This window comes from Mobula hypostoma, chromosome 6 (assembly GCF_963921235.1).
Source record: "Mobula hypostoma chromosome 6, sMobHyp1.1, whole genome shotgun sequence".
Classification (NCBI taxonomy): Eukaryota; Metazoa; Chordata; class Chondrichthyes; order Myliobatiformes; family Myliobatidae; genus Mobula; species Mobula hypostoma.
Genome location: NC_086102.1, coordinates 25,689,239 through 25,712,708, shown reverse-complemented (window position 1 = coordinate 25,712,708; position 23,470 = coordinate 25,689,239). Strand labels below are relative to the sequence as shown.

At 43.1% G+C, this 23,470-nt stretch overlaps 1 protein-coding gene across 3 annotated transcripts in view; it reads left to right on the top strand.

Annotated features, from left to right (window-relative positions):
• The window catches only part of runx1 (RUNX family transcription factor 1), a 238,526-nt gene that overhangs the window by 201,934 nt on the left and 13,122 nt on the right, over window positions 1-23,470 (top strand). The window contains exon 6 of one of the 3 annotated variants that reach the window (XM_063050441.1): window positions 14,412-14,603. The exons of the other annotated variants lie outside the window; for them this stretch is intronic. Coding sequence (XP_062906511.1) covers window positions 14,412-14,603 — 192 coding nt within the window. The remainder of the gene's footprint in view (window positions 1-14,411; window positions 14,604-23,470) is intronic. 3 annotated transcript variants of the gene reach the window in all.

Here is a 23,470-nt window from a genome sequence, read left to right as displayed (position 1 = left end):
CCAGGGTCAGTCGCGACCTCAGGGGCTGTCTGTGTGGAGTTCGCATGTGCTTCCTGTGATCATGCGTGTTTCTAACTTCTGCTTTCTTTTCCTCTCACAACCAAAGGGCGTGTTGGCAGGTTAGTTGGCTGCTGTAAATTGTCCCCTGTTAAGTTATTTGCAAAATAATCAGAAAGAGATTTATGTGAGAGGAAGTGAGTTGCAAAACAGCAGGGAAAAGAAGAATGGATAGATGGGAAGACTCGTGGACCTGGCCAAGTTTGTGTAGTAGTGTGTAAGTCTGTCAAAGGTGCTAAACCATTATAGGCTTTGGTTCTCAAAGGCAATAATGCTTTGTTACCTCGTCGACTGCTCTTTGCTCTTAGAAGGCTATTGATGAATGATTTTCCATATTGGTGCAATGATGTCTTCACACAAAATGTATGAGCTTGTTGGAGCTCTCTGAAGCAGCCACCCCTAATTCTTGTTGCCCTGCTACCTGGGTGGATGGGAAAGGGGCTCATTTTGCTGCTGTAGGCTTCTTTTCTCCTATTGCTGTATTGTAAACTCATTCGTCTTCTGTGTGTTCACCATGTTACAGTCAAACAAATCTGCCGCTGCCAACTGTTTTTGCCCTTATGCATATCTGGGGAGCTTTATGAATGAACGTGAGTGAGAGAAGCATTGTGGACGTGCTATGCTGGTGCTGGAATATATGATGACACTTGCAGGCTGTACCCCAGCACATCCTTGGGTGTGTTGGTTGTTAATGCAAATGGCGTATTTTATGGAATGTTTAAATCTGATTGCATAATCATTGTATTATCCTGAGGGACTGGCAAATCACCTGAGATGTTTTGCTTCAAATGAACATTAAACCAGCAAATTACCTTCTTTCTCTGTTGACTCAGGAGGATGACGGTTTATAATTCAAAGACTGAGGGGCTCCCTTGGTGTCTCAGGCAATGTCTGTGCCAGAATTACTTCCATCATTCTTCCTCAGGGCGGGTGTTAGTGGGTTAAGCTGCCTAGTGGAGAAGCAGGAACACGTTAAATGATATGAAAGATCATCTCTGTGCAGCAATGTGAGTCATTAGAAAAGCGCGATTGCGCAGATAAAGAAGATGATGAGAAGGTGAGGCGACGTACAGGGTCAGATAATGAAAACAGGATGTGGTGAAACCAGTCAGTCGAAGCATCTGCTTTGTGGAAGAGCAACAGGCAGAGAACCCCCTAAAGGAGCTGCACTTCACACTTGGTATCCACGCCCCCACTGGGTGTCAATAGATCCAGTCCACATCTCTTTGCCAACCCCTCGTCTCTGATCTCAGGCCTGACCCAGTTCCTCCCTTAGTCTCACATTTACCACATCTTCTTGATTCCCATTTTCACTTCCTAGTCTTTGTCTAAGTCACTGTAAGTTTGGTTATGTCTTATAATTTTCAGATTTCAAACTGTAATTAATCTCTTGGATGAGTCACAGTTTTACAGATGCAACTGCAAAAATGATCGTAGGTCTTTGAATTTTCTTTTGCTTCTTCCTTTGCATCTTGATTTTTTTAACAGTGTAAATGTTAGAAACAGGACTTTATTCTAGACATGTTCGATCTATCATATCTCATGTGATCTTAATAAATATTAAATTGTATAATGTATAAAGCATAAAAGGCTTTCATTGTCTGGCCTGCCCCCTGGTGGTCACTTATTTGTTAGTTTTGCTTCAACTGAAGAAATATTTTAAAGGAATTAATTTAAACAAGTGTTTTAAAGGAAACATTTGAAAGGGTTTAACATCATTGATTAATGTCTGTGGCAGAGAGATTTTCTGCTGCTAACTGGTACTGAGTGCGTGGGGAAGCATTGGCTGTGGGCTGTCCACACATCTGCACATTCAGTTCTGTGCCTTTCAATGGGACTAGCTGTGTGAGGCCTGTGGGTAAAACACCACACACATTTAGTGCTACTGATATAACACTGCTCCTCTTTCAGTTTTATTTTAAACCAATAGCAAACAGGTGAACAGAGGAATTTCACACTAAATGCCTGTATTTCTATAACAATTGCTGTGGCAATATAAATGTGTTGTCCTTGATTTAGGTGCTCTGTGTCATACCCAGCTCATAGAATAGCATTTCAGAAGTCCCAACGAAGGTAGCTAGAGGGTAATAATGTTGCGCTGCCAGCAATTACATTGTGAGAGCATCTATCAGAATATTAAACACAAATGCTTAACGTAGTTGACTCTATTCACTGACTGAAATGGCTTGGTGTTTCACTGAGCTCTGTTATGGATATATTGCCTTCTGTGCCCTGCTTTTAGATACATGTTTCTTGCCGGCTCTGCCTTTCAGCAAGTGGCGAAAAGTGAGTTGCTTTCCTTCTTGTATGAAGGGATTATTGGGTCAATGGTTCAATTTAGTTTCAGAGAATGTATACAGCATGCAAGCTGAAATCTTTTACTCTTAACAGAAATAGAGAGGAAAACAAAGGCTGAATGACAGGAAAACATTAGAACCCCAAAGCTCCCCTCCCATGCACAAACAATAGCAAAAGTATCGACAATCCCCCCTCCCCACCTTGCAATAGCAAGCCCCCAGAGTCTATCAGAAACTACTGTCCATCCCAACACTTTGACATCTCAACAGGCCCTCTCGCTCACTAATGAGGGATATTGTCCTGCCACAGTGAGAGGGGAGGCCAACATGCCAAATCGAGTTATAATTACGTAACAGTAAGCCCCAGTTTGTCTACAGTGTATTGCATACTACTGTGCTCAAATTCAGGGTCAGGTGCAGAGCAAAGTAATCATATGGGACAGTGCCCACTCTGGGTGCCATTGTGGTATTCACAAGGATCAATGGATGAAATCACTTCCAAAAACATACTGTTGATAACTATTGTTTTACAACCCGCGTGTAAACTATGAAATTGAACTGTATTTGAATCTATGCAGCATGTAGATGTGAATACATATTCTTGTACTTTGTTCTCATACTTTCGAGTACAGGAGCAGGGAGGTACTACTGCAGTTGTACAAGGCCTTGGTGAGACCACACCTGGAGTATTGTGTGCAGTTTTGGTCCCCTAATCTGAGGAAAGACATCCTTGCCATAGAGGGAGTACAAAGAAGGTTCACCAGATTGATTCCTGGGATAGCAGGACTTTCATATGAAGAAAGACTGGATGAACTAGGCTTGTACTCGTTGGAATTTAGAAGATTGAGGGGGGATCTCATTGAAACGTATAAAATCCTAAAGGGATTGGACAGGCTAGATGCAGGAAGATTGTTCCCGATGTTGGGGAAGTCCAGAACGAGGGGTCACAGTTTGAGGATAAAGGGGAAGCCTTTTAGGACTGAGATTAGGAAAAACTTCTTCACACAGAGAGTGGTGAATCTGTGGAATTCTCTGCCACAGGAAACAGTTGAGGCCGGTTCATTGGCTATATTTAAGAGGGAGTTAGATATGGCCCTTGTGGCTACGGGGATCTGGGGGTATGAAGGCTGGTGCAGGGTTCTGAGTTGGATGATCAGCCATGATCATAATAAATGGCGGTGCAGGCTCGAAGGGCCGAATGGCCTACTCCTGCGCCTATTTTCTATGTTTCTATGTTCTTGCATGGGTTTCCTCCTTCTTCCTATGATGGCCTTGGGGATGATTTAATTCCACTTCAGTTTATGTGGGTCAGAGGTAGCTGAAGAGTCTTATGTGGAAAAGAGTGAAAGAGTCATACAGCATGGAACCAATCCATTTAGGCTAACCACTCCATAGCAACCTAGTTCTGTTCACTTGCAGTTGGCCAATATACCTCTTAACCTGGGGTTCCACGGACTCCTTGGTTAATGGTATTGATCCGTGGCATAAAAAGCATTCGGAATTCCTGACCTGATCCTAACTATCCATGTATCTATCCAAGGTTGTTAATGTACCTGCCTTTGGCATCTCACTCCATATACTGGCTATATTCCAAGTGTAAAAGTTGCCCTTCAGGTTCCTATTAAATCTCTCTCCTCTCATCTTAAAATTATGTTCTCAAGAACTTGGAAAAAGCTGATGTACATTCACCCTCTGTATGGCCCTCATGACTTAATACACTTATTAGATGATTCCTCAAACCACCAAGGCACCAATGAGTCAAATTCTTGGAAACACACACAATGCTGGAGGAACTCGGCAGGTCGGGCAGCATCTGTGGAGAGGAATAAACAGTTGACGTTTCGGGCCGAGACGCTTCATCAGGATTGAAAAGGAAAGGGGCTTTATTAATCTTCTCCATCAATTGGTCTCACATATCGCAGCTAGCTTGTGTTACTTCCTCGCCCTCACCCCCCACCTTCTTATTCTGGCTTCTGCCCCCTTCCTTTTCAGTCCTGATGAAGGGTCTTGGCTCAAAATGTCGACTGCTTATTCTGCTTCATAGATGCTGCCTGAGCTACTGACTCCCTCCAGTATTCAGTGTGCGCTGCTCTGGATTTCCAGCCTTTGTGTTTATGGATGAAGTCCTGACCCGTCCAACCTCACCTCATAACTCAGTCCTGTGAGTCCTGGCAATGTCCTCGTAAATCTTTTTATGCAGACTCTGCCGCAAGCTGTGTTAGATAATGGGAGTGAGCGGGTGCGGTGTCAAAGCATTGCCTCTGGACTTCCCTGTCATAGAGGCTCAGAGTGCTTTGTGGCTTCCTATTGTGAATGTGCATGGGACCGCGATACCCGTGTCAGCAGGGGACTTAAACTTTTTTAATGAAACCACATTAACATCCTTGAAGCATTTTTTTCTGTCCTGGCTGGCATCTTCTTGCAGGGCTCAAAGTAATATGCTTATGTATAAGGTTAGCTATGTGTACGGTATGATACAGCTTGGTTAATCTGCTTTAAGCGTAATCAGAGTCTTGATGCTGGGGAGAGGAAGCTGATGTTGGCTCATCCCTCCTGTCAATGAATTTGGGTAACATCACAGAGATGTCACTGACGCCACTTCTCTAGTCAGATGGTATTGATGATAATTGTAAAGTGTAGAGGACAACGAGGATCACTCGGCACTACAGCCATGCCTAGGAGATCCTAGACTTTGAACATTTATATTCTGTCAGCTAAAGGCTTTTGTTGGAGGAACTTATCAGGTCAGGCAGCATCTATGGAAAAAGACAAACAATTGATGTTTCATGCTGAGACCCTTCATCGAGACTGTAGTAGGGTCTTGGCCTGAAACGTCGACTATTCATTCATTTCAATAGATGCTGCCTGACCTGCTGAGTTCCTCCAGCATTTTGTGTGTGTGTGTGTGTGTGTGTTGCTTTGGATTTCCAGCATCTACAGGCTTTCTCATGTTTGTGATTGACATCTCAGAGCATGCTTTCTTCTTTTTAAGACAAAAACAAGGCCATGAATTTGGATTGGAAGTACTTCATCATATTTTATACCTCAGAAGTGACTTCACCTGCATCAAAGATCTTATTGTTTTTTTCATTTGTCGGGTGGCTTTTTCAGCTCACTGCTGGGTTGAAGTTGTCTTCATGTTGTGGCAGATACTGTACTATGGAATGGAATCAAAGATAGCGTGTCATTTGAGGAGATTGATGGTGTAGGCATCGTCTATCCATCCAGTTTTGGCTCTAAATATATTCAAGAGTCAGTGCCCCTCACTCTAACGTGAGCAGAAAGAACTGCATGAAGTAATCTGATCTGAATCTGAGCTCAAGGCCAGGCTAGAAACTAAACCTAGTTTGCCTGTCCACACAGGCCCTTCGAGCCTTCACCAATTTCAAATTCGTTCTCTGCTCTCTAATGATGAATTTTAACAGTATTCCCCACAAATGTGTTTCCTATTGATGAAAACTGGGTAACAGAAAAGTTAAGTTTGACCAACACCAGCCAACCAAGATTTCCTTCAAAAGCATTCATTGGTTTGCACTTCGCTCTTCCTTTTCTTGTATGTTCCTTAGCTCCTTATTTCTGTCTTTTTATTCTTAACTCTTTCTGATTTTCATTCTAGCGAAGTTTTTTTTTCTTTTCTCTTTGCTTACCCGTTTACAGGAGGTTAGGCCTGCCTTTCTTCCCCACCTGCAACTGCTCTCGAGAAGGAGTAGTGAACGAACGCCTTGAACTGCTGTGACTGTTCTGGTGAACATACTCCCATAGTGTCGTTACTTACGGACATAGACCAAACAATAATGATTGACTCCCGAGTAAGGACGTTGTGAAACTTGCAGGCGGTGCTGTCCCTGACTGCGCGTGTCCTCCTTGGTGGTAAAGCTTGTGGTTTGCGGAGCTGCTTTGGAAGAAGCTTCAGTGAATTATTGTAAATAATATACATTGAATCCCATTTTTTTTGGTAATGAAGTCAGTAAATGTACCGAGTGCCGAGTAGCAAATAGCTTATTCCAATTCAACAAGCTACTTCAGATTCAGATGATCACATGAACATCAGATCTTACAGTGAGATGGATCATTTGTGTCAACAACCTGCACACCCTAGGATGTGTTGAGGGCTGCCCACAAGTGCCACTAGACATTCTGGTGCGGAAGTAACATGCTCACCACGCTCAACAGTGAAGCTCTGAACACAAGTGGCAAAGCAACAATGGCACAACAAGCCCTGTTCCTTCCCCCCAACCACCCACCCGAGCACATGCACATTCCGTTCACCCCAGGGTAGGCCATCTCCTTTGGCCTCCAGCATCCTTTCTGGACGTTGCCAGCCTCGTTGAATGTAGTTGGAAATGCACTCAACCAGGCAACCGGGGAGTATTCCACCTCATTCCTGACAAGCCTTGTAGGTGGGATCTCAAGGTGAATCATTTGCCGCAGGTACCCGGCCATTGTACTTACATGGTTGGTTCTGTTAAATTTCGGGCCATTGGTGAATATGGGTGGTCAGAAAGAGGGGCAGTGGTGGTGATGGTACTGAGTATCCCTGCCGTCTGGGAGATGACCTTTGCCTGGCACTTGTGTGCAACAAATACTTCTTGCCGCTTGTCAACTAGCCCTGAACACTGACCAGGTCATTTACTGACGTGTGAGTGGAATTACGTTTTGTATCATTCTATTTACACTTTGTATTCTCTTTCTCATACTTTACTGTCATCTACTGTATCCAGTGCTCCCTGTGTAGCCTCCTCTATATTAATGACACTCAAGACAGACTGGAGACTGCTTTATTGAGCGCATTCACTCAGTCCTCCACAAAAGGCGGGATTCCACAGCAGCCACCATTTTTATTCTACTTTCCATTCCCTTTTCAACATGTCAGTCCATGGCCTCCTCTACTGCCACGATGAGGCCACTCTCACAATGGAGGAGCAACACCTCATATACCACCTGGGTAGCCTCCAATCTGATGGCAGGAATGTTGATTTCGCTAACTTCTGGTAATTTCCCTCCTCCTCCCCACACCTCCGCTTCTCTCTTTTTCCATTCCCCATTCTGCATCCCCTCTTACCCCTTCCCTTCTTCTTACCAGCCCGTCACCTCCCACTGGTGTCCCTCCTACTCCCTTCCTCCCGTGGGCCACTGTCCTCTCCTGTCACTTCCTTTCCAGTCCTGATGAAGGGTCTCCGCCTAACATGTTGACTGTTTATTCCTGTCCATAGATGATGTTCGACCTGCTGAGTTCCTCCAGCTTCTCATAATCTGCTCTGCTGTTTTTTGTTCCTTTTCCCTATCCCACTCCAACCATCACATTTCCTGCTTATTCATCCATTCCTTATCATTATTCCCTCTGTCCACCATTGCTGTTTCTTTTCTGTTTATCCATTCCTCTACTTTCACAATCCATACCCATTGCTGGCTACTCCATCATTCACAAGCCATCCTCCAACCTCTGGACATTGGACATTTCATCAACATAATCCTTCTTGTCAAAATGAGAGTAGAGTTGGCTCCAACAACAGAGCAATATTTAACACAGATGTCAATATCTGCAACTGCTTTGAAATAGTTGTTTAGACCATAATGATTTTGCAATATTTATGACCAGCTGTTTGCTTAAAGTGCAAGCTATTGGTTAAAAGTCATTACTGATGGAGCAATACAGTCAGGAAGCTTTCACCAGCTTGGGTGGTGAATCTGTGGAATTCATTGCCGCAGGCAGCTCTGGAGGCCAATTCATTGGGTGCATTTAAAGCAGAGGCCATTAGGGTCTTGATTAGTAAAGGTATCAAAGGTTATGGGGAAAAGACAGGAAAATGGGTTTGCGAGAGGAAATAAATCAGGCAAGATCAAATGATGGATCAGTCTCGATGGGCTGAATGGCCTAATTCAGCTCCCGTGTCTTAATGGTCTTGTTCCAGGCTTATGGCATGGATTACTTACAAAAATAACAGAACTAGGGTGAGGACTAAGTCTCACAGCATTGTGGGAAAGTATTTACATGAATTGAGACTTTGAAAAGAGAGAATATGATACTTGTCTGTTCAATTATCTGCATGGTATTGGGAGACTTTCCTGAAACACCTATTCAAGAGTGATAGAATGAGAGAGAACTCCCACAGAATTTTATTCAGATTGACTGAGGAAACTATTAAGGAAAAGTACTTCATAAAACTTGTGGCTGACAAAGAAAACATAGGTAATTATGTATTCCCCTAAGTGGAAATCAGATTGACAGGAGTTAACATTCCCATTGATCCTTAATATGCCTATGGTTCTTACTGGATACAACTGAGTTGTCAACTTGTATATTCGGTGAGTTTAGAAACTCAATCCTACCGATGCAAGAATGGCAGTTCTGTTAAATACTGAGGCTGTGAGTCTGCTTCGTGCCTGCGAGCTTCGTTATATGAACTTGAGACCGAGGCTTGGGGCCTACTCCGGCTACTCCGGGGATTCAGGCCTGTGGACTCAGATTGGTTTGGAATGCTGTTGCTTGTCTCTGTTGCTTCTGCACACACTATTTGCTTGCAATTACTGTTTGCGTGATGTTGCATTTTCATTGCACAGTTGGTGTTCGACGGTCTTTTTATGGGTTATTTTATTCTTTCATTTTCTTATGGATATGATGTGTTATTTTAACTCTCTGCCATTGGGAGTTAGATAGTCTTTTTTCATATAATTGGGTTTGTTTTTAGGTTTTTTTGTTTCGTGGGGGCCTGTTAGGAGATGAATCTCAAGGTTCTATAATGTATACACACTGCTAATAAATTGTACTTTGAACTTTGAACCTTTGAACCTTTGTTGTTTGCATGATTTGTGTTTTTTTTCCCTCTTTCACTGCACATTGGGTGTTGGTCTTTCTTTTTCCTATAATTGGGTTCTTTCAGGTTTCTTGCTCTGTGGCTGTCTGTGAGCAGGAAAGTCTCAAGGCTGTATAATTTATACATACTTTAATAACAAATGCACTATGAATCTTTGAAAACTTGGCCAGCAGCGAATGAAATGAAGTGCTTGCTTTCTGCTGGTTGCTCATGTGCTGTATATCTTCCTGTAGTGGGTAGTGATGATTCACTTCCGGCTAAACTAGCTCCTCAGAGTTTACATTCCAGCTGCAAGGAAGGCATGTCTGCTCGTTGTTAGATGCTAGACTGAGCCACACACACTTTGTTGACTCATGAACCCCTCACTAAAGGACAGACGCTCACGAGATTCTGCAGACGCTGGGAATCTTGAGCAACCCACACAAAATGCTGGAGGAACTCAGCAGATCCAGCATCCGTGGAGGGAAATAAACAGTTGACATTTCAAGACAAGACCCTTCATGTGGACTGGGAGGAAAGGATAATGCAGTAGCCAGAATAAGAAGGTGGGGGGGGGCAGGAGAGGAGTACAAGGTAGCAGGTAATAGGTGAGACCAAAGCTTATCACATCATCCCCCTTCCCCCTCACTTGGACTCACCTATCACCTGCCAGCTTGTACCTATCCCTCTCCCTCCACCTTTCTATTCTGGCCTTTGCCCCCCTTCTTTCCAGTCCCGATGAAGGGCCTCAGCCGGACATGTTGACTGTGCATTTCCATCCATGGATGCTGCCTCTCTCACTGTGTTCCTCAGAACTTTGTGTGTGTTACTAAAGGTCAGATCTTACATTAAGAATTGATCCCAGTTGGCTTTATGAAAAAGCATCCCTGTGATTAAGTGATGTGGGAAATCAGGGAATTTCCACATGTTGGGCATTGTTTCTATTATCACTAATCAGTATTCCCTCTTTCTTCTGGGAGGGGAGTATGAAGTTGAGGCATTGTATTCTCCATGGACATCATCATTTGTTGTTGGCTAAGCAGGAAGATTTCTTCATGGACAGGACTGGTGCACAGCTATCTACTTCATATTCGATGACTCTAGGCTATGGACTACAAACATAGATGTCTTGAATTTAGAATATGAAAGGAAGAATACTATCCATTCATTGTGCATGCAGTTTCTCACAAACATCCTTTGGCTTTTTGAGCTGAAAATTATTATATTTTGAGATGCTTTTGAACATGGTGTGCTGTGGGTAACCCAACAATCACAAACACTACTCTTCTGTCAGAACAGAGGAGCATTCTGCCATGCAGAGTTATTCCGTTGCTAGGCTGGGCTTGTATTGCTTTAAGCTTGGAACAGAAGAAAATAAGGATCATCACAAGGAGTGGGTTCATTGGCTGCTCCACCAATCAATAAGATCATGGTCGCTCTTTTACCTCACTGCCACTTTCCTACACTAACCTCAAATCCCTTGATTCCCTTAATAACTAAAAAGCTATTGATCTGCCATGAAGGTTCTCAGCAATTGAGCCTCTGCATCCTTATTGGGTAAAGAATTCAAAAGATGTACTGCCCTCTGGATGAAGAAAATTCTTCTCTTCTCTGCACTGAATGGCTGAATCCTGATGCTGAGACTGTGACCTTAGGTTCTGGAGACTCCAGCCTGTGAAAACGAACTCCATACATTCATCCAGTCAAGTCCCATAAGAATTGTATGTATTTCAGTTAGATCACCTCTCACTCTTCCACATTATGGAGAGTTTAAGCCCTGTTTGCATAATGTTTCCATGTATAGCAAACCTTTTTTTTTGTCAGAAATCAGTCTAGTTAACTTAATCTGCAATCCCTCTATTGCAAGGACATCTTTCCCTCAGCAGGGACATTGAATCTGTACACATCATCGCACATGTAGTTTTGCAGGGATCACTGCAGGAATTGCCACCCCGCCCCCCAGCAATTTGTATGTGTCACTCCCCACATGTAAGTTAAGTGAAAGGAATTTCTCTACAATGGCAGTTGTCTCTTTCAACACCAATACTTTGCAAATGTTCACCATGTAAAAAGTACTTTTCATTTATATGTTTCCGTCAAAGTGTATGACATCACATATTTCCACATCACCCATTCACTCAGCCTGTCTACTTACCCTTAAAATCACCTTTCACCTTTTTCACAGCTCACAAGTTCACCAGCTTTGTATCTTCAGCAATCTTAGGTATACTTCTCTCAATATATTCTAACAGATATAGAATAGATTTACTCCCCTGATCTAAATCACTGATGTAGGCTACCCAGTCTAATTTACATTGGGTGAAGGAATAGATGCTATTCCAGCAGGCAAAAAGAATCTGGAGCTTGTTTTTTGGGCAAAAGTCATTTAAGGAGCTGCAAATAATTGTGGCTTTGATAGATTCATTTTCTGAAATGCATATCTGTTTTGGCATCTTTATAACTTATTTGAAGGGTAACGCCAAAATTGGCACCTGGAACTTGATGGACAGGAAGTACGTTCTCAGTGAACTGAGACAGATTTTTGATATGATTTTCATTCGGTTCCTCAAAACAAATTGGCACATGGGGCACGAGAGGGGGTGAAACCTGCCTGTACCTGCTTCTGAGAAAACACCAACCATTATCTCCACATGGGTGGCCACTGTTGGCATCTGTGAGTTTAAGGAGGTGCGAGCTGACTTTATTTTTATTTAGGGATACAGTGCGGAATAGGCTCTTGCGGCAACCCATCTGTTTAATCCGAGTCCGATCACGGGACAATTTACAATGACCAATTAATCTACTACCCATACATCCTTGGACTGTGGTAGGAAACTGGAGCACCCGAGGAGACCCACATGGTCATGGAGAGAACACACAAACTCCTTACAGAAGGCACCGGGATCGAACTCCAAACTCCGAGGCCCTGAGCTGTAATAGCATCACACTAAAGCTACGTCCACACTAGACCGGATAATTTTGAAAACACTGGTTTCACGTAAAAACGATAGGCGTCCACACCAGGCATTTTTGAAAATACCTCCATCCACATTATAATGGGTATTTGGGCGAATCTCCTCCTACTGGGCATGAGCAGGACACATCTACAGAAAACACGTGAAGAGGGAACGGTATACTTGGTGCGCGTTTGTCCAGTTACAGACTAGAAAAACTTAAAAGGAAATTGCCAAATGACAGACAGCTGTTGGCTCTTGCATAGGAAGACTTAAAACTAAAAAACCAAATACTGGAGCGTATGGAGGCAACCGACAGGGAGTTCACGGACAGTATGACCCGGCTGACGACGAACATTGAAAAACTGACTAACTTTGTTGCAGAGGGATTTGCAATGATGAGGAATATGATGGCTCTCCCCCAGTACTTTCCACCGCCACAATACCAGCCTCACAGCCACTACAATAGCTACACATATGGACACACAGACCCCCGGGCGGCCCCACCAACATCTTCCCCACTCCCACAGAGGGGTCACCCTGGAAACATTTCCTACAGCCATAGTCTCTTCACTGATGAAAGGGGCGACAGGTTTTTTTGAAACCTCCGGTTTCTCCCGTACACACTACAACGCCCAACCGGCGTTTTCAGATTTAAACACTCTGGAGAGCGTTTCTGAAAAGCTCCGTTTTCGGTGGAGGAAAACGCCGTGTCAGTGTGGACGGAGGGTCAAAATGAAGAGGAAAAGCTTCAGTTATGGATTTATCCGGTCCAGTGTGGACGTAGCCTAACTGGTACACTGCCTTGGCACCTTCTGCCACTGTGGTGCAACCCCCTCCCCCACCCCCCCCATGCATGATTACTGAAGCTCTCACAACCATTTGGCACCAGGAACCTAAGGGCAATTTCTCCCATCAGACTTCAACTAATGCGCTACCGGTGACACACATGACAAATTCAACTCTCTTCCTGTACTATCTTTGGTAGGCGTCCTACAAGAAGCCGGCAGGCAGTAAAGGCCTACAGTTTGATGTACTTTTAAACTTCTTACTGGATGAGATATTTGACAGATGCCTAGAATGAAGGTGAGGTAGCATCTCTGGGCTTTGCACCAAACTGGCTGGCCAAAGATAGCCCAGTTAGAATAGGAAGTGGTGATTGTGTGATATCAGGAAGTCTGGGTCTCACAAGGAGGAGCTGTTTGGAAAAGTGGATGTGGATTGGATCCATACCATTGTCCTTCAGGGATCCTCTGCTGCATGGACAGGCCTATGGGAATGCAATGCAAGTACATTTTTGTCTGCATAATTCATCATTTTGTTCCCAAGCTGCAACAAGCATTCCTACTCTAACTCTTCTCTGGGCAGTGTATAAAGGCTCCCACTATAGCCTTTCTGTCAACCCAGAGGACTTAAAAGTCTCTGCTGGTCAGTCTGTCAGATAAATATTAGGAAATGAAGTTCCTGGAATAGAAGACGAGCACAAATCAATCCCAAGAGAGCAAGACAAACTACTAGAGGAACTGAGAGGAGAGAGGAGATCTTCATTCTCCACTCTGAAGCCCTGGTGCAGGGTCTTGACCCGAAATTGGTGCTTCACCTGCTCACTTCCTCCAGAGTTTATTGTCGCTCCAGATTCCGGCATTTGCAATCTCTTTGTGTCTCCGAGAACACATCCAGATTTGGCAGTAGGTGGAAGTCTGGCCTGTATAAAAATTGCAATGAAAAAGATAAGAATATCTGACAATTTTCTCCCTTGACTGAGAACCAATCTGAAGTTGATCTGTATCAAGCCAGACTATATACTGATGAGAGGCTTTTTTTTTCTACTTGTTTCTGACTTGGAGATTGTCTAGAAGAACACCTGAGATCTGGCACCTGTGTAAACCATCTGGACCATCAATCAGTGCATTCCCCTCCTCATCTGTGACACCCGCCTGTCTGTTTGATTTCAGGCAACAGGGGAGAAGGGGTGTGGTGGGGTGGTGTCATGCAAGACTGCAGTGATGTGAGTTATGATTTAGCTTTTATCATGTCCTGATACAAAAGTTAGGACAAATGCTTCCTTTTAAATTTGAAACCGTCAGATAGGTAGCTGGTGCAAACTCTTTTCAGACAAGTTCACAGGTGTCGAGCCATCCTTCCTGGGGCAAAGTGAGGGAATCAAAGGGTTTGAAGGGGGATAAAAAAGGGGGAACTAATATTTCAGGAAAATCTTGACTTGAAGTTCTAACCCTGCAACACAAATGATCAAGACGTTATTTCCTTTTCCTTTGAAGTAAGACCAAATGTTTTCCTGTGTCCTGCAGGACATAGACAGAAGCTGGAAGAGCAGAGTAAGAGTGCGGGCCTGGCCTTCTCAGAACGGCTCAGTGAATTAGAGCAGCTACGTCGCTCGGCCATGAGGCTCAGTCCTCATCACCCCACTACCGCTCCCAACCCACGGCCCTCACTGAACCCCACAGCCGCCTTTAACCCTCAGGCACAGGCCCAAATTCAAGGTAGGTACATGACAGCTATGCAGAAAGAGGCACGGAAAGCCGAGCATCTCTACTAATTTCTTTTGAGTACAATGTTGAACTATTTTTTTTTAAAAGTAGTTTTGCAATCTGTTACAGTATCTACAGCTTTTTTTTTATGTAAGTTGACTTAGACTGTGCCATTTCTAAACAGAGATGATTCTGTTGTTTTCAAATAAGAATATTCTTCAAGTTGTTTAATCCCTCAATCATATCAAGGCAACATCTGCCAGTGGAAACATGATAACACATGTCCTTGTGGTGGGAAGACTGATGGACGCAGTTCCACAACCTGAATTCACTTCATGACACATATAAAGCATTGGGTTCATTGTCCAACATCCAGTCTCACATAGATATATATAATTTAGCCTTCAGCAAAAGATTAGGCACCTGTGTCAAAGAGGGGAAAACACATTGTGGAGGACGGTGATAGTTCTGCAATCTATTCAAAGCCAGCATTTATTTTTCAACTTAAAACCATTTATCGTTCAAATCTAGTCAAACCATTGTTTTTATTATTCTAATAACATAGTGTGGAGTAAGTACAGGACAAAGCCCACATGCAAAATAGTCTTTGATTGATACATGCTCAGGCAAATGAACCCTGCACTAAATGGCAGCCCTTTGTTTCTTCTAATCCGCTGAAGTGAAAGCACCTGTTCATTCAGTAAGTCACCCAAACAAGTTGTTACCTGGTTCTGGCCCGGTTGTCACCACATCACACAAGCGGGCAGATGAAAGGTCACCTTTGTTCCAATTCCACACAAACACTTTCTTTTCATCACAATTATGTGACTTAATATGATACCTCATTTTGATGGGCTAAAGTGGGCACCTTCCAATGAAGCCTTCGTCACATTGCTCAGGCTGCTTACTCGTTCAGTTTATCGACACTCCCATTCAAAGCAAGCATGTGGCTTCTTGTCAATGTAGACTTCATGGGTACAGACTCAGCTTTCATATCAAGCTGAGGTTCGTTGAGTTGTTCTAGAGCAGACAAAGAAAATGGTTAACAATTGCACTAGTTATCGGTGAAGCTTTGCACCTGTACCTGTCCTTCTGGAATATTTCTTTTCTTATGGTAATGAGGATAGAGTGAGTGAGCTAGGGCTTTTCTCTTTGGAGCAAAGGAGGATGAGAGGTGACTTGATAGACGTGCACAAGGTGAAACAGAGAGTGGCGGGTACACGGAATAATGGTGGAGGCAGAGACATTAGGGGCATTTAAGAAACTCTTGGATAGGCATATGGATGATAGAAAAATGGAGAGCTGTGTGGGAAGGGAAGGATTAGATTGATCTTAGAGTAGCTCAAAAGTTCAGCACAACATATTGGGCTGAAGGGCCTGTACTGTGCTGTAATGTATGTGTTCTATCTCAGCCGCCTTGACTCCACTCATTTCAAGTCTCCTTCAGTCCTTATTCATGAGCTGGTTCACCATTTTTTTTTGCTGTCCCCTATCTCTGTTGTATAGTTTCTGCTTTCCCAATGCTGTATTTGTATCTGCACCCATCCCTTTCTAACCGTATAACTCCAGCCTTATGAATAGTTGCGCCTACTCCCATGTCTCTCCCAGCTTAATGACCGTATAATTTTGGTCCGACTCATCCATGTAATCTTTCTAAATTACAGACAGGTAATTACTTGCACAAACAGTCTCTGTGTCAGAGACTACTTCAGGGTTTCCCAACCTTTTTTTATGCCACAGACTAATACCATTAAACAAGGGAACTATGGACCCAGGTTAGGACCCTCTCGACTACTTTAACGAAGAGGTTTTCACACATTATCTCAGCTCTGCACCATCTCCTAATATGGCTACACAATTGAAAATCTTTTTCACAGTAACTAAGACAACAGCATCTGAGTAGTATACATACTAACAACTCAATTACATAACCAGCTTCCCTTCTCATGCCTTAGATTAACGTTTAGAAAAATTCTGAGATAGGTTTGTTCAATACCACAGTAACGAGGATAGCTGAAACCATCCCTTCTTCATTTGGATATAATTCCTGACCCTACTCTGCAGAGAGTGAAGTCACCCATTTGATTAATCCACACAAAATGTTGGAGGAACTCAGCAGCCCAGCAGCATCTAAGGAAAAGAGTACAGTCAACGTTTCAGGTCCAGATCCTTCATCAGGACTGGTGAAGGGTCTCGGCCCGAAACATCGACTGTTCACTGTTTTCCATTGATGCTGCCTGGCCTGCTGAGTTCCTACAGCATTTTGTGTGGATTACTTTGATTTCCAGCATCTGCAGATTTTCTCTTGTTTGTCACCCTTTTGATGTCAGTCATTTAAGACCTGATTTTATCGTTTGGTGAAACCAGGTGAGATTGCCAGGGACAAAAGAGCTCAGTTAAAATCCAGTTGTATTTTAAATAACCCCTGAGTAGTCTGGTGTTAAAATCAAAGTGTTAGTTTTGCTGCCACTTTTAATGCAACATGATATAGATTCTCCATCATTGCGTTTGACAGCCACTTGTTTGTGTACCTTCCATCGTTGTACAATGATGTTGCAACTTCTAAAATTAGTTGATATTCCACAATTGGAATTGTTGATTCTATTACAAATTTGCAGCAGCCAGTCATTGACAAGGTACAACATGTCTGTCTAGTTGTCCATATTCTTTGATACATATGTGAATATTGTACAGTAGAGATGATCAAAAATACTGATTAAAGTGGTTAGTTTTAGTAATGAGAAACTAGAAAGGTGTTCAGATCCATTTCTTTCAAATATCTCACCACTAAATAATTAGTATTAATCAGTATCAGCTTCAATCAGTACTTTGAATTGTTCTCTATTATTCAGAATGTACTTTTTGAAGATTCTGCCATTCACGATATTCATGTACACTCTGTAGCCATTCCATTAGTAGCTCCTGTACCTCATAAAGTGGTTACTGAGCATATGTTCGTGGTCTTCTGCTGCTGTAACCCATCCACTTCAAGCTTCGACGTGTTTGCATTCAGAGATTCCTTTCTGCACACCAATGTTGTGGCACACAGTTATTTAAGTTACTGTTGCCTTCCTGTCAGCTTGAACCAACCTGGCCATTTTCCTCTGACTTCCCTCATTAACAGGTGTTCTCGCCCACAGAACCTCCACTCACTGGATGCTTTTATTTTGTTTCTTGCACCATTGTCTATAAACTCTAGAGGCTGTTGTGCGTGAAAATCCCAGGAGATCAGCAGTTTCTGAGATATTCAAAACTACCCCATCTAGCACCAACAATCATTCCACATTCAAAGTCACTTAGTTCACATTTCTTCCCCATTCTGATGTTTGGTCTGAACAGCAACTGAACCTCTTGACCATGTCTGCATGCTTTCATGCATTGAGTTACTACCACATGATTGGCTGATTAGATATTTGCATTAATAAACAGGTGTATCTAATAAAGTGGACACGGAATGCATTTATCAATGAATATCCTGATGAAGAGTTTCAGCCTTAAATGTTGTCTGTTCATTCCACTCTGCAGTTACTGCCTGACTTGCTGAAATCCACCAGCATTTTGTGTGCATTTCTCAAGATTTCCAGCATCCGCAGATCCTCTTGCGTTCATGTGTTCAGATCCATTGTATTTATTGCAGTGTCTTCCAATCTGCACAATCTACTACCTCCTTTATTTTGAATCATCTTTTTGTCTCGCGTGTAACTCCTGTTCCAAGAAAAATACTTGCTTCTCCTGTCATGTTTTTGTATAGCCTGGTCTTACATTCCTAGTCTGCAATATTTCATACTGGAAATGCACCTTCAGCATGGCATTAATCTAACTTTGGTCCAGTCAATTCTGAAGGAACGGGATTACAGTACTTAAGTAAAGTTAGTGTGCCATTCATCTCCACAGATCAGGAACTGGGAGTGTTTGTGTTTGCTAATTAAGACAAGATGTTCAAAACTGACTTTTTCATCCATATTTATCTTGTCAGTGTATATCATAGGAGATGGTTATTTGGGCAGAGGCTCAAAAGCCAGATCAAATCATAAACTAGCCAGATATTGCACTTTTAGGAGAGGAGGGAAAACTTGGAAATAACTTACTTATTTTAATTTCAATAAAAATAATGTTCACGCCGTTCTTTTTACTTGTCCAAACCAATGTGTTTTGAGTTTCATAAAATATTTTAAAAATGTCTTCATAAAATCATTCAGATTTTATCTGCATGGATTATTTACTGTTTGAAACGGAAAAATAGTTTCTGAAGCACTGGACTGACTTCAAATTGGATAATTTAAATCATATGTAAAAAGACAAATGGAAACAGATTTATTATCAAACTGCTATTGTAGTTTTATGAATGGACTTTCAATAGTGAGCAAAACCAATGGAAACTACTTCCACAAGTCATACACTTGTTGATTAAGAATAATCACATTACAACTTCAGAATGACAGAAAATCCATGTGTAACAGTATTTGTCTTTTGGGGAGTTTTCATAGCAGTGTGTATAATCACACTGTATCTTAATGCTTCCTGCAAAGCTGTGTATTATTTTTTTAGAGAGATTTTCCATGATGTTCCCTATCATGGAAAAGGATAGAATCAAAGAGGACAGGAAAATTTTTAATTAGGGAAAGGCAAATTATGAGGCTATAAGGCTAGAACTTGAGGGTGTGAATTGGGATGATGTTTTTGCAGGGAAATGTACTATGGACATGTGGTTAACGTTTAGAGATCTCTTGCGGGATGTAAGGGATAAATTTGTCCCGGTGAGGAAGATAAAGAATGGTAGGGTGAAGGAACCACGGGTGACAAGTGAGGTGGAAAATCTAGTCAGGAGGAAGAAGGCAGCATACATGAGGTTTAGGAAGCAAGGATCAGCTGGGTCTATTGAGGAATATAGGGAAGCAAGAAAGGAGCTTAAGAAGGGGCTGAGAAGAGCGAGAAGGGGGCATGAGAAGGCCTTGGCGAGTAGGGTAAAGGAAAACCCCAAGGCATTCTTCAATTATATGATAGGAGTGAAGGTAGGACCGATTAGAGATAAAGGTGGGAAGATGTACCTGGAGGCTGTGGAAGTGAGCGAAGTCCTCAATGAATACTTCTCTCCGGTATTCACCAATGAGAGGGAACTTGATGATGGTGAGGACAATATGAGTGAGGTTGATGTTCTGGAGTATGCTGATATTAGGGAGAGGAGGTGTTAGAATTGTTAAAATACATTAGGACAGATAAGTCCCCGGGGCCTGACGGAATATTCCCCAGGCTGCTCCACGAGGCGAGAGAAGAGATTGTTGAGCCTCTGGCTAGGATCTTTATGTCCTCGTTGTCCACGGGAATGGTACCGGAGGATTGGAGGGAGGCGAATGTTGTTCCCTTGTTCAAAAAAGGTAGTAGGGATAGTCCGGGTAATTATAGACCAGTAAGCCTTACGTCTGTGGTGGGAAAGCTGTTGGAAAAGATTCTTAGAGATAGGATCTATGGGCATTTAGAGAATCATGGTCTGATCAGGGACAGTCAGCATGGCTTTGTGAAGGGCAGATCGTGTCTAACAAGCCTGATAGAGTTCTTTGAGAAGGTGACCAGGCATATAGATGAGGGTAGTGCAGTGGATGTGATCTATTTGGATTTTAGTAAGGCATTTGACAAGGTTCCACCCGGTAGGCTTATTCAGAAAGTTAGAAGGCATGGGATCCAGGGAAGTTTGGCCAGGTGGATTCAGAATTGGCTTGCCTGCAGAAGGCAGAGGGTGGTGGTGGAGGGAGTACATTCAGATTGGAGGATTGTGACTAGTGGTGTCCCACAAGGATCTGTTCTGGGACCTCTACTTTTCGTGATTTTTATTAACGACCTGGATGTAGGGGTAGAGGGGCGAGTTGGCAAGTTTGCAGACAACACAAAGGTTGGTGGTGTTGTAGATAGTGTAGAGGATTGTCAAAGATTGCAGAGATACATTGATAGGATGCAGAAGTGGGCTGAGAAGTGACAGATGGAGTTCAACCCAGAGAAGTGTGAGGTGGTACTCTTTGGAAGAACAAACTCCAAGGCAGAGTACAAAGTAAATGGCAGGATACTTGGTAGTGTGGAGGAGCAGAGGGATCTCAGGGTACCTGTCCACAGATCCCTGAAAGTTGCCTCACAGGTGGATAGGGTAGTTAAGAAAGCTTATGGGGTGTTAGCTTTCATAAGTCGAGGGATAGAGTTTAAGAGTCGCGATGTAATGATGCAGCTCTATAAAACTCTGGTTAGGCCACACTTGGAGTATTGTGTCCAGTTCTGGTCACCTCACTATAGGAAGGATGTGGAAGCATTGGAAAGGGTACAGAGGAAATTTACCAGGATGCTGCCTGGTTTAGAAAGTATGCATTATGATCAGAGATTAGGGGAGCTAGGGCTTTACTCTTTGGAGAGAAGGAGGATGATAGGAGACATGATAGAGGTGTACAAGATAATAAGAGGAATAGATAGAGTGGATAGCCAGCGCCTCTTCCCCAGGGCACCACTGCTCAATACAAGAGGACATGGCTTTAAGGTAAGGGTTGGGAAGTTCAAGGGGGATATTAGAGGAAGGTTTTTGACTCAGAGAGTGGTTGGTGCGTGGAATGCACTGCCTGAGTCAGTGGTGGAGGCAGATACACTAGTGAAGTTTAAGAGACTACTAGACAGGTATATGGAGAAATCTAAGGTGGGGGCTTATATGGGAGGCAGGGTTTGAGGGTCGGCACAACATTGTGGGCCGAAGGGCCTGTACTGTGCTGTACTATTCTATGTTCTATGTTCTATAAGGATAGGGGGCTGTATCTGGACACATGCTGCCTTCTGAAATAGTTATCTGCTGATTTCTTTTCTCCCATTATCCCTCGAAGTAGATGGCCTTTGACAGGGTGTGGTCCTTTGGTTCTGACTGTCTTTGGGGACCACTTCCAAGTGCCATTTCTCAAACATAAGCGAAGGTTGGCAGGCTGTTTTTTCGCAGAGGACATGATAGCCAAGCCTAATCCTGTCCACACATATGTTCCCCAGAAGAAGTTTGGACTGTAGCCTGGACTGGGAAAATACTTTTATTTTTAAAGCTTGCCAGCACAAGAACATTGAGACTACAGTGTGGCACCATCCCACTCTCCCCTGCCCAGTCCATTCAGTATATCAGTACTTCATATGACATTAAGGGAAGCAGAGGAAATGGGAATTGAGTGCGAATGTGGACAAGTTGATCACCAGTCCAGGCACTGCTTGCTTCAAACAACATATGGCCAACTCCTCCTTTGAGTTTGATGTTCCTGTTTTCGATTTTTAGTCCAAAATCAACACTTAACCCAAATAAAAATTGTTTGCCTTTGTCTGCACTACATACATAAAGGAGTAATGTATGTATTTGGAGGACTGCTTCTGCAATTCAGCTGCTGGCGGCAGTGGAACCACAGTTCGGAAATATGGTCCAATGCACAGGAGCAAGGTTTCAAATTTCTACCCCTTAATATTTCAGATCAGGGGTTTTGAAAGCCTTACGCTAGGATTTTTATCAATGCCATTTACTATTGGGCTTTGGAGGGCAGTCACATAACTTGGAAGGCAGGGTAAAACCAAACAGACATTTGTCTGATTTTTACAGATAGTCTGCAGACGTTAACCCAAAAACTGGCTGTTGGCTGATCCGGCCTCTGTCTGGTGTGTGTGTGTGAGAAAGTGAGAGAGATGAGCTTTGAATTGCTGCAGCAACAGCGCCGGATGGCTGGTACATGTTTTTGCTCAGAGATTTGGCTGAGATCCACGGCTTGGCTCTGAATCAACTCAAACCTAACACCTGTCTGAGACAATGAGCAGATTGTTAGCTGCCTGTGTCATCGGGGTCATATTTGGAAGCCAAAGTAAAAGGGGATTCAAAAGAAGATTTTTAAGGTAGCTGGCAATACATTTTGAGGTAAACTTTGTAACACTGCATCATATTCAGCATGGAATTTGACATGAAGGAAGCCTGTTCTGACCTAGAAAACCTTTGTGGTGTCCTCTGGGCACCATTGTTGAATGGTCTGAATATTGGCAGGCTTCCTTAACTCCAGAAGTTGGTTCTTTGGCCGCTCACTACTGTAGCTTATTGACATGCACGAGGAGGTTGCCAAGCATTTCAGAGTTTTTCCTCTGCATATATGGCAGTCCAGGGTGTTTCTGGGAAATGTCACAAGTACAAGATTGCCATGTGACCTGACCACAATACACTCAGGTTGTTGACTGTCAACCGCAGGACGTCTCCGCTGGGGATTCCCCTCAAGATACGTCTGACTTATCTTCCATGCTGGTCAGGGAGTTGGGCATGGTAGTGTCTGTGCCTCAGGCAATGGTTTAGGGATTTCTTTGCTGTTACTAAATAACCTTTTGGGTTTACCGCAGTCTCTCATTAAAATACTAGGTGTTGTTAAATTACCCTTGAAGGAACTTTAACCACAAATTAAGATTAAAATATTTCTAATATTTCCTGGAAATTGTATCCAGGAGGACCAAAGATGCCAGAAGGAGATCAATTTGCCTGCCACACAGTCTATGAATGGACAATATTTGACTTGTAGGCAGACAGCTTCCCTTATTTCATACACACGCTGATACTGGATGGTGTTGACCGGGCTATCTGTCTATGTGTTCATGGTTATTTGCCATCCTGGCAAATAACCTAGTGCCTGTTGGAAAAGTGAGAAAGTAAGGCACAGACGGGAGCCATTCAATTCACATTAGGGCTTTGGACATCAGAACCTCTTGCTGCCACTCTCCATTCTTCTTTCCTCTGCAATCAATCAGTTCATATATGATGTTCTCCTAAGTGGCTGTATGTCGGTGGGTCTACGCGTGGTTGTACAGGCCAACCCAGGATGCAAATATTCTGCTGCAGTAAGTGGCGGCTG